We start from the raw sequence: 11,606 nt of genomic DNA, 5'->3' as shown, positions 1-11,606 counted from the left end.
TATAGTGGCTTTGTTTGACTCTGGGGACCAGTCCATAAGGGCTCTTGTTCTGCTTCTGTCTTACTGTCAGAAGTCAGGCAGGCTTGCCTTTCCCTTTTCTCACTGGAGGAATTGAAGCCAGTCTGCTACAGTGAAAGTGAGTTGTGAGGCTTAAGTAAACAATTTCTAATGTAGGCAACCAATACAATGGTCTGCAGGTGTCTAATTTTTGCTTCTTAAAGCAAAAATCACTGAAAGGGAAGTGAAAAGGAAACCCTGAACACTATTCAATACTGGAGCATTATTGCACCAGAAATGGGATAATGAGGCAGTATTGATCCTATTGGAACAGCACAAATACATCTTGATGGACCATGGCTACAAGTGCGTAGTATGTTCACCTACTGACCTCCAGGAGGCATTGTTTTACAAAGAGGGGTTTTGGGGATATGGGAATATGTTCCTAGAGACAGGTGAAAGGTCTGGCCTGAAGCTCCACTGTGTAAAAGACATCTTAGAATGTCTCTGCAAGTTTTCTAATTGCCGTGGTATCATTTGTTCACAGATGTAGTCAGGTTGCTTTCTCTTTCTGCCCAAGTCTTATAAAGGTGAGGAGTTTTTACAGAGCTGGCATACAATTTGTGAATGCTAAGTCTACTTCCCTGCCAGTGAACATGAAGCATCCCTTTACTTGAACTGATCTCCATCCTAAAAGCCTTTTTCTCTACTGCCCTTATGGGAGGGCTCTTCAGGACTGCACATTTTGATAGTTAGAAGCTTTTTGTATAGTGTCTAGCCTAAATGAGAGCCCGTCTCCCCAGCTCCCTGGTGCCTGTCTTAAGTTTCTGTATTTCTCCTGCCTCCATGACAACATTTTCAGGCTGTCATTGGAGCATTGCTTAGTTTTCATTTTGCTCAGCTAACCATGACAAGCTTTCTGAATGTCTCGTTTTCTGTTTCTTGGTCATCCCTTCTGTGCATTCACTACAGTCAGAGGTCTCTTTCCTGCAGCTCTGTTACAAGCAGCACTTGCATCACTTCAAGCAGATCTTCCTAGAGATACCTATTAAAGCAATCTCTGGGAAATAACTTCTGGTATATAATTTGATTTTATTTACCTAGTAGCACTCCTATGGCTATCTAGGATAAGTTTTCAAGTTGCTGTGAAAATCCTGATGTGTTCTTGGAGTGCGTTCAGTAATTAAATAAAACCTTGACTCTGCACTTCAGGCAATCAGCAGAAAAGCAAAACCTTCCTCCAAAACAGAGGCAGAATCCTAGCTTGTCTAAGTATGAAAGAATTTGGGGAAATGCCTCCCAAGCACAGATGGTGAGCACTGCACCCATGAGGGCATGGTGATGCCTGCAGGAGTCTGGGGGCATGCTTACTCCTGGACTAGGCTGAATTGAGTTGTGTAGACACTCTGTTAATCTCTCTGCAGCTCAGTTCCCTTTCCCAACAGGGTGATGTGCAGTACATGTGAGAAGATGAGAAGACTATAAGATAATTTGATGCTGTGATAATTTGAGCACACAGGGAAGTGGAAGGCTTACCCTAAATCATTAATTGTGTTGATGAAGTGCTTGCAAAATACTTCACAAGACCTGATATAGAAATAGCTGTAAGAATGTAGTGTTGTTATAAAAGGCTTTCAGGTGACTGTATCTGCGTCCTGTAGCAGTTGAAGTTCTAGCTGCAGAAAGAGGATTTGAATGACACCCAAGTCAGTAACATCAGGTTTATAGATAAGTTTGCTGCAGACTTACAGACAGTAAGAGATGGCTGAATTTGTTTCGGGATGGAAGACTGTCAGTACTGTTTCTTAAGGATTATGCAATCTATTTGGTAACTTAATTGTTTAGCTAGATCTACTTTATGGAGTACTCTCCACAGTATTATTGGCATGTGTGCCCTCAATGCTCAAATTAATTTTTCTAGTAGAAACCTTTATCTAGTACTTGTCCAGCTAGTGCACCATTACAGGTTAAAACTCAAGTAATTTTTGTTGCTGATAAATAACAGACACTGCAGAAAGATAAAATGGTCCCTTTTTGCTAATCCTGTTTTCCATGTAAATCCAAACTAGGGAGGAGATTGTCTGAGATGAGAACAAACTGGGAAGAGCTCTCAGGCTGTCTGATTTCTCCTGTCTGCTTTGCAAAACAAGAATCAGATTAATGAATGTAATCAGATTAAGGCTAAACAAGGGAACATATCTGGGGGGCATCAGAACTCTGCTGATACCAGAGAACTGTATGTAAAAATCAATGTTAGGGGCTTAACATTACTTTATTGTTTAATTTAATGGCTTTCAAAGAAGCCCTGAGTGCTGGCAAGAGGAACATGCTTTTCCAGAGGGCAGAAAACCTTGAGGAAGCTGGGAAGTGGCTCTGAGACCCTGGATTTAAGCAGGTGTTGCTTGGGGTGACAGCAACTCACAGAGTCCTTTGGCACATTGGCTCATGTAGAAAGGCAAGAGGTGTGGAGCATCTTTGGACACAGGGTTTGATGCAGTTAAATCTACGCTAAATATCTCTCAGCCTGCTGTGTTTTATATAGAAAAATGATGCTGAAGGAAAAGGAGAATGTTCACATAGGAGCAGAGGGAGAGGGAGATGTGTAAGGTTCAGAACGACAGGAATGAGAGAATGACAAGAAAGAGGTCTATCTGAAGAAGAAGGGGAGATGTGGTAGAAACAGAATGAGAGATAGAGCATAGAAGGGGAAAAGATTGATAGAGCAGTAGCAGACCCTCTGATTTGCACTGCTCCCAGCAAACTGAAGGCAAGATGCACCATGCCAATGCAGCAGTGTACTACTAGTTCCTGCAGTGGCAGCACTCCGACATGCTGATCTTCGTGGGAAAGGCATTGTAAGTTTTCCAAGAGAAAGTAAATAAGAAGTGGAAATGCAAACATAAGGGAGAAGCTCAAGAACTTGATGGGAAAGGGCACTTAAGGTTTCTGGTTAGATCCATATTCTGCTGCTTTGGTGCCAGTTTTATCTTTCAACAAATACCCATGGGCAGCAGAATTTGATGTTTAAATTCTGCTGGTTACCACCAGTGCTGGCATTGAGGGGTTCCTCAGTGTGTGGATTTTTGCTTACCAGTGTGAAGTATGTCTCTCAAAATACCCAGGTTTTTCTTGCTGCATTTATTACCTTGCTTATATTTTAAGTTCTCTGAGAGAGTTTTCTGCGACAGCCAAAGGGATGTTTAATGTGGTCTTGCAGACCAACAGGCAAGCATGAATGAAAATAGTAAGAGATACTGAGATCTGAAACTGGTACTGCCTGATTTTGTAATTATTTTTTTTCAATGTCTGGCTGATTTGCCCTAGGAATTGTTAAGTTCTAATTGAGGTTTTCTTGCTGCTTGGGATATCTATAAATTCTAGCCACATGTGTTCCTTCTGCACCTAGTAAGCTGTGAGTGCATATTGTAGCTGTAGCCTTTTACCTGGGGCATGTAAGGTCTCTTTACTCATCACTGATTTTCTTGAAATTATTTTGTCATTGCTTGTCTTGGAAACATCTGTGGCTGTGTAAAATGTGCTTCACATCAGCTCTCGGGATCAGTTGCTGTTGCACAGACAGGCTCATATGACAAGGGTGGTTTTGTTTCCCTACGAAACAATTTGTGAATTAGAGGGGCGGATAGTGGGGCCCCTGATTTTCCACCCCCACCCCCCATCTTCCATAATGCAATCATCTGAACAAAAGTTTAGCATATCTCATGTCAGTATTTTCTTTTGAGGTGAGTGAGGCAATTAAATGTGAGGAGGGGGAACCAAACAAGGGAAGCTCATACGGTATCAACTCTGGTTACCTTGAAAGAATGGGAAAATGTGAGCTGTGGAAGTGTCTCAGTGCAGTAGTAGCTGGTACAGATCATCAGGCAGAGCTCTCACCATGCTCCGAGAGCTTTGACTTGCAAAGGAGCAGGTGACTCCTGTTGCTGGCTAGTTCCCAGTTGTTGCAAACGTGTTCAAATCTATACAGATCCACTGTCAGCTGCTCCTCTCTGGGTGGCTGCTGGAAAGTTGTGTGTGTGCACATGTGAACTTTCCAGTCTTAATCTGCATTAGAAAGCATGTGTGTGCATGTCAGCTTTCTACAGAGCTCTGGAGCATATGTGTCATGAGGGGTGAAACCAGAAAAGCAGATGTCCTGAACATGCTCCTCCTACCCGGGGATTAGAGATGCTCAGGAAAAGGCAGAGAGACGCTGGGACACACATCCCTGCCTCGCCACCAGAGACGGCAGCAGCTTCTGCAGGTTCAACGGGCTTCTGCTCTTTGGTCAAATAAACCCCTGCAGCTCTAGTTCCAGCAACCATCTCCTTCTTTTGGTTAACCAGGGAGGAGGAGGATGGCCTATGCTGAGGAAGACAGGTAAGGTGTTGTGAAACAGAGAATGCACAAACATCCAAGCTGGAAGGGGCTGGTGAAATTGCATTGCTTTTCCTCGCCTTGTTTTCCTCTTCTTCCTACTGGGCACTCAATAAATGTCAGACAAGGCTGCTCAGAAGTAAACATCTTATTGAGTAGGAGTCTGGCTGTCTGCCTAAGTCAGGTGCTGATATTATGCAATATGGCGCAGAGCAGGTGGCCTTGGGAAAGGTTATGGGCCAAAAGAGGTAAATACAGTGGTGTGGAGAGACATACGCTGCACATATGTATAATGGCATGCCAGTCTGAAACATGATACTCACTTTCTTTGTTTGGATATGTCTGGTTTTTACGTGGATTTGCTTTCAGCCATTCTGGAAGCACAGTGAGGGTGCGGTTTTTATGCCATAAAAGATCTGTCATCGGTGACAGTCCTGTGTTTTGCAGCAGATGTGTTTCTCTAGTGGATGACAGCAATCACAATAAAGGGGATTGTGTTTTCAGCTCATCCTGTGATTTAATCCAAACTGAGCACTATTATTAGGCATGCACTGTTGGAGATGGAGGAGCTATAGGGGGTTTTGTGCTACATGTATTAATTCAGGCTGTCAAAAAGCTTGCATAAACCTCAGGCTCTTGCAGTTCCAGGCTAACATTGCATTTGATGACCCACAGGTCAAACTCCCCCTCTGTTCCTGCAGAGCAGCAGGTATCTCCTTCACATTCAGGAAATATCTGTGCCTGCCAGTTGCCTTTGATGCCGTGGATCCGGAAGATTTCTGAAAAATAAATAATACAAGCAGGGCATTGCAGGTGAATTTTGGCATCACCATGCTCTCAGCACTGATGTGTCCAAAGTTTTTGGGATGGAGAGGGCTCTGCAAGGCCCCTGCCTGCCTGCTGAAGCTCCTTTCAGGCAGGGAGAGTGACACAGAGCTGCAGTTCTACCGCTTTAGTTAAGAAATACTTTAACATCATCTGTTCAGAAGGGAAAGGTATTTCCCTGAAACTTGGCACAGCTCAGTCAGTCCCACTGTCTTCAGCAGGCATTGAATGGGATTCATCCCACACTTCTAAAATTTCTGGGAATAATATCTATTCTTTAATGTTATTTTGCAAAGGCGTATGCACCTTAAAAAGCACTGATCAAGAGGAGGAGCAGATCCTGGTGACCTCATTCTGTTCTCATGCCTGCTGCAGGTACATCAAAAGCTCAAATGTTACATTTAAATTCTCTTGGTTCCCTCTAATTTCTAAGTAAGAATGACAGTTATTCAGCAGTGAAATCGGTGGGAATCATTCATTAATGTATGTAAAACTCTTCAGAGCTTTTGTCTGGGAGGAAGGGATAATATAGTCGTCAGTTAAGTGCAGGCTGTGTTAATGTCACTTCCCTAGCTTTTGCTTATTTCAGGAGCTGCTGATACACTTGGCAAATTCAACAACATGTTATGCTAAATAAACTTTCTCATTTCCAGGCTTTCCTTTGACAAGTATTTCAGCTAACTATGACTCTTCATTTTGTGATGCCCGTGAAAGTTATTTCTTCTCACTGGATTGCAGGTTTATGACATGCTCAGGTATTTTTGACGTAGTTTGTAACAAGGAGCACAAGTTTGACGTATCAGGCATTGGACAGGACTTACAGCAGGAGCTACACAGCTAGGTGGGAAAGATGTCTGTGCAATAACTACCTGCCTTATCAGTAGAAAGAAAGAAAAACAAGACTAGAATTGAGGTCCTTTATTTGAATAGCTGATACTTCAGTCAGAGGAACCAGCAGCACACTGACAGTCAGATCCTCTCCATCAGCAGCCTGAGACCTCCTGGGGTGTGGAGCAGCACTTTGACAGCTTTTCTGTATGTGCTGTAAGGCTGCAGACAGAATCACTGCATGACCAAGGTTTGCACCTCTGGAAACAAACTTGATTCAAAAAAAAAAAAGAAACATTCATGAAGTGACAGTTTATTAGCATCTCCAGTCAATTTTACATCACCTTCAGCCTTGAAGTATCTGATTCTCTCACCCCTTAATAAGCAGATCAGCTTTTTGTATAGAGAACATGCTGCCCTTACCTGTGTTGGTTCACTCTGACCATATACAGACATTAATTCTACTCATCAGTGGTAATGATTGAGTGACTAGCAAGAAATGCTATCACTGCCCTTGCTTTTGAGGAGAGTTTGCAATCAAACTTAGTGGTGCCTTTTGGAAAGTATCTACATTTTCCTATTGAAAACAGGATTATGGGGTTATTCTGCTATTGAATGGGTTTCAAAACTGATTAATATATCTGATGCATTCTGGACTGACAGGCCTAAAAATTGAAGTTGCCTCCCTTGGCAGTGTAAATGCCAACTTCTCTCCTGCTTTCTAGCAGTGTGCCTCAGTGCTGGATAAGGCATTTTTTTGCCAAGGTGTTTGAGCAGTCCCCATCTTAAATCAGACAAGCCCAGGAGTACAATTTCCTGGTTTTCACTTGTTTTGACATAAGCTGATGTCATTGAGCCTTTTGACAAAGATCAGACTGTGGGTGTGACCCACCGCCCACCCTGTGGGAGAGGATGAATAAAATCTGTTTAGCCTTCTGTACTGAAACCCCAAGGGTTTGAGAAGGTTGATGTTTGATATGTGGTACCAGCCTAGAAAGGAAGCACTATAGAATGAAACCAGTAAAGAGGATTCAAATGCTTGCCTGTGGCCAGGGGTAAAATGCAAGATGAAAAGTGAAACCTCTTCAATAATAGCAGCGAAGCTCCTTAATAAAACTTCTTTTTCTTTGCACTTTTCTTGGAATCTTATCCTTTGGAGCTTGTTCTGTGAATGGGTTGATAGCTCACTGGCCTGTTCTCTTTCTGCAGAAATAGCTATGAGGTGTGTAAAGAAACAGCAGACTGGTTGCGTGCCCGCACTGCCCAGTACCCAAAGACTGCCATTATCTGTGGATCTGGACTGGGAGGTCTGGCAGATGTGTTGAATAACAAGACAGTCTTTCTGTATGAGGACATCCCTCACTTCCCACAGAGCATGGGTTAGTACATCCCAAGGCATCAGAATCCCATGCATCAGCAGCCTGCAACAGCCTTACAGAGAGATAAGTCAACGTGCACCACTTGGCATTGGTCTGCAAACCAGTCTCTCTGGTGAAATGTGTGTTCACAGTAAAAAAAAAATTAAAAAAAAATTATGTATTTCTGTGCTGTGATATTTATTTGACTTTCAGCTCTTAGCCCTGCTGTAATGCATAATCATCAACTGACAAATGCTTCTAAAGTCAAAGACCTTGAGACGTGTAACTGAAATGGCAATATTAATTTCCAGTTGCAGGGCATCTTGGCAGATTGGTGTTTGGGGAGCTGAATGGACAGCCCTGTGTGTGTATGCAGGGACGTTTCCACTATTATGAAGGGTACTCTGTCAGCATGGTGAGTTCTCCTTTAGATCATCCATGCAGGGGGAGATATGCTGTGAAAGATGCAAAAGGGACTGCTTGCTTTGATATCTAGCTGCAGGAAGTTAGCTCTTGCAATGAACTTACATTGCTTTTGTAATCGTGCTTAGATTTGAGATTTCTCCCCAAAAAATAAAGCTGGGAGCTCAAACCGAGAGGTAGGCAGCTTCTGCTAGGTGAAGCTTATGTTGTGCAGCCATACAGAGTGGCTGGCCCTGCTATACTTTAGGGGAAAATGGTATATCAGACAAGGCAGATTAATATACACAATAATCTTGATTTACTGGCTGATAGTTTTGTTTGGGTTTTTATTTTGGTAGCTTTGAGATTTTACTTGTGGCTGAGGTCAGTTTGCATTCAGATATAAACTGTAATACTTGGCACCACTCAGCTTCTTGGGGCAGGGGGAGAAACTATTTTAAATGCATTTGATACAAAACTAGGTTTATCAAGATATGTTTGTCTATGAAGGTTAACTCATTTCTTAAGGAAGGGATGTCCATAGTTAGGAAATATTTCTGCTCACGGCTCCTTTAGCATTTTAGAGGTAGCAGATAGCCTGATTCCTTCTTGATTCCTTGAAATCAAACTTTTCATTTTTTTTTCCCACTTCCCAATTGTTTCTTAATTTTGGATAAGCAGGTCAATGAAGTGAAATTATGTGGATAAAATGAAATTAATGAAACCTCTATGGTCCTGTAAAATGGCATCAGTGCTGTGAAAAGCTGGCTTATCAATTACACTCAAACTAGCATTGAGTTGAACTACTTACGCACAAGTCCATGTGCACAAGTAATTACTTCGGTCAGCACAGTGGCTTGATTTCTGCAATACCTTGGCAGCAGGGAAAAACTATCTGAATGTTAGGGTTTTGGTTTGGTTTTTTTTGGTTGGGTTTTTTTGTTTTGTTTTGTTTTGTTGGTGTTTTTTTTTGTTTTGTTTTGTGGTGGGTTTTTTTTGTTTGTTTGTCTGTTTTTTGTACCATGTTTATTTGACCTTAATGCAACTGTAGGAAATGTGGGCTTGAATTTTAATGATTATAGTTTAAAAATCATGGTTTAGTATGTTTAAAAAACACTAAAATTCTTTCTATTTAAATTAGAGGAATATTTAAAATTGGAGGAAGTTTTGTCTTCTCATAGCCTTATGTAAAGCCTTCTCTGCATCATATATGCTGTCCTCAACTTGTAATAATGCTGATGTAGCAGTAGCTGTCTACTGTTGTGATACTCATGGCATATATGCCTCTGGCTCTTGCAGGTTACTTTTCCCATTAGGGTCTTGTTTCTCGTGGGAGTGGAAATCCTGATTGTCACAAATGCTGCTGGGGGACTGAATCCCAATTTCCAAGTGGGGGACATCATGTTCATTAGAGATCACATCAGCATGTTTGGCTTGGGAGGACAGAATCCACTGCGTGGGTCAAATGATGAGAGGTAAGAAGGCATCAGCTCTGTTATCAATTAATCCTTTCTTCCTCTGGCTGCAGGCTAGGACTGCCAGCTGTGTCTTCTGGCAAGTATTTACTGAGAGGTAGAGTGTGGCTCCAGGTACCCACAAGGTAGTTGTGTGTGCTGTGTCACCACCCCTGCCTTCTCCAAGCATCCTTCCTTGATGTTGCTTACTCTTACAAGCCTCTAAGGAATTTACAAGCAAGCCTCCAGAAGGCTTTGTTTTATGAAAGTAGGCTTGTGATCCCTCTTCTGACATGGCCAGCCGTACCATCTGCTGTAGAGACCTGCTTCTGTCTCTTCTTGTCAGTCCCTCTCTGTGTTAATTCTTCATAATCGCGCAGTCTGAACTGCAGTCTCCAGCCTGCATTCATCAACAGCCATTTCTGGTGTGATGGAACTGATACAAGAAAGGCCAGGCAGTAGGCTGATCTCAGAGCAAAGATAAAAATTCTAAATATCCTGATAACCACCTTTGTAGCCAGGTCATTAAACTGGGGTGCCTTTGTTAGCATGTATTCACTGAGAAATAGTTGTCTTTGCAGTTTAAGAGACCTTTAGATCTGAGAGTGACCTGCTGCTGGTTGAGCTGGGAAATCAGGTTTCCTATAGTTGCTGTCGAGTAGGATCTTTACGCTATGGATGGGGCACAGAGGGTCTTGTGGCACATCCTCACCCCTAGACTGCTGTTGCCACCAGACATAAGTTGCTTAGAGCAGCAGGTTGGACTAGATGACCTTGAGATCCCAGCCAGAATTAATCTATTATCCTAAAATCTCTTTCAAAGGCATGTTTCAGACTGGTAGGGTGGAAGGCAACCAGTAACAGCAAAGTCACAGCAATGAGAGGGGACAGATGGACCAGTGTTTACAAAAAGAAGCCCTTTGGCACTCGTATGGGGCTAAAAGAGGATAAGGACACATCCACTGGAGACTCAGGCTGCGGAAAGGAGAGCACATCAAATGTCAGGGGAGTCAACATGGAAGAAGTAAAGATCCAAGGCTATCAAGAGTCTTAGGGAAGGAAAGAAAGAGGCTGGACTGTGAAAAGGTGATAAGAGTAGCAAGAATTATTTTGTAACAAGCTGGCAGGAAGAGAAGCCAGATGAAACCCAGGTGTGTGAAGTCAGAGGCTGGGTGAAGGAGGTGGTAGTTTATGAGAAAAGAGTGAGCTTAAGTAACGAGATGGTTACATCTGTTGTGGGGTTGCTGCCTTCTTTTGAAAAAAGAAACGTTTACAGCACAGGCATCTGGACTGTCGTGGGGTCTTTCAAAAAAGTTCTGGCCAAAAACACAGTGGTCTGTCTGGCTTCCCATTACAGTTAGTTACTTCTGGATGTAATGCCAGACCTGGTTCCTGTTTCTGAAGCAATATGAAAGGTGCTAGCAACTGCCTCCGAGATAAACACTGTTCTGTGATTCAGATGTCAAGAGGACAATACCCATCTGAAGAGGCTCATCTTTACATCTTCATAGGTATTGGTGTGGTTTGAAGGAAAGAATGATCAAAAGCACAGAGGCCACATGAAGGAGTTTCTAAAGCTGTCTGGACTTGCATAATTGCTGTGGAACAGGAGAAGAAATTCCAATCAATTGCACCTGGACAGCACTCAAAGGAAGCATAGCTGTGGTGTTGCCTCCCCAGAGCAGCTTCCTGGTGAAGACTGCAGTGCTCTGGAAGGTGACTTTTGTCCTGCTGACCAAAATGGGCAAAAGGTCTTTGTGAATCAGCTTTCAAAGTATTGCACAGCTTTAGCAGAGCAAACTTCTAAAATCCAGTCCAGCTCAGCTACCAGGAAGGGCTTAAGCATGACAGAGTAAAACTAGAGGCGATGTGAAATAGAAAGGGAATGTACTGCAAGAATGTGAGGACTGACTTTAATGAGTTGGAGATTGGCTTCTCTGTTGCTGGCCATCCTTCAGGAAAGAGAAGCTATTTTCATGGTTATGAGTAGTTACTGCCTTAGACCAAATGGGAAAGTTTTATTTTTGTTTATGTAATACTTAATTCACATAAACATAAAATAAGCCACCTACTGCCCTAAACGTTTAGCTGGAAGACCATGGAAACAAGCAGGAGATTTAATAGCCCAGATGAAGGACTGGTCCACTCCAATGGGACTGGTTTGGTGAACATGGCTGGGAGCTTCTTTTCCAGATTTCCTCAGCAGCAGCATGCCATCTACTTCTGGTCTCCTTGCATCAATTGTAGGATTCACTCAGTCAGGAGCAGGACTGAGCTGTCATCTTAAGACCTAAAAGAAGCAAAAGACCCAGCCTTGAAGAACAGTATGGAGGCTATCTAAAATATGGTCTGGGAGCTCCAACATGAG

The 11,606-nt window shown here is 42.7% G+C and overlaps 1 protein-coding gene across 1 annotated transcript in view; it reads left to right on the top strand.

The window, feature by feature from the left end:
- The first annotated feature begins 346 nt into the window (after positions 1 to 346).
- The window catches only part of PNP (purine nucleoside phosphorylase), a 14,074-nt gene continuing 2,814 nt past the window's right edge, over positions 347 to 11,606 (top strand). Inside the window, exons 1-4 of the mRNA XM_010024383.1 lie at positions 347 to 363; positions 7,240 to 7,403; positions 7,694 to 7,797; positions 9,084 to 9,259. Coding sequence (XP_010022685.1) covers positions 347 to 363; positions 7,240 to 7,403; positions 7,694 to 7,797; positions 9,084 to 9,259 — 461 coding nt within the window. The remainder of the gene's footprint in view (positions 364 to 7,239; positions 7,404 to 7,693; positions 7,798 to 9,083; positions 9,260 to 11,606) is intronic.

Source organism: Nestor notabilis, unplaced genomic scaffold (assembly GCF_000696875.1).
Source record: "Nestor notabilis isolate BGI_N333 unplaced genomic scaffold, ASM69687v1 scaffold5681, whole genome shotgun sequence".
NCBI classification, from domain to species: Eukaryota; Metazoa; Chordata; class Aves; order Psittaciformes; family Psittacidae; genus Nestor; species Nestor notabilis.
This window is presented reverse-complemented; position numbering and strand designations above follow the sequence as displayed.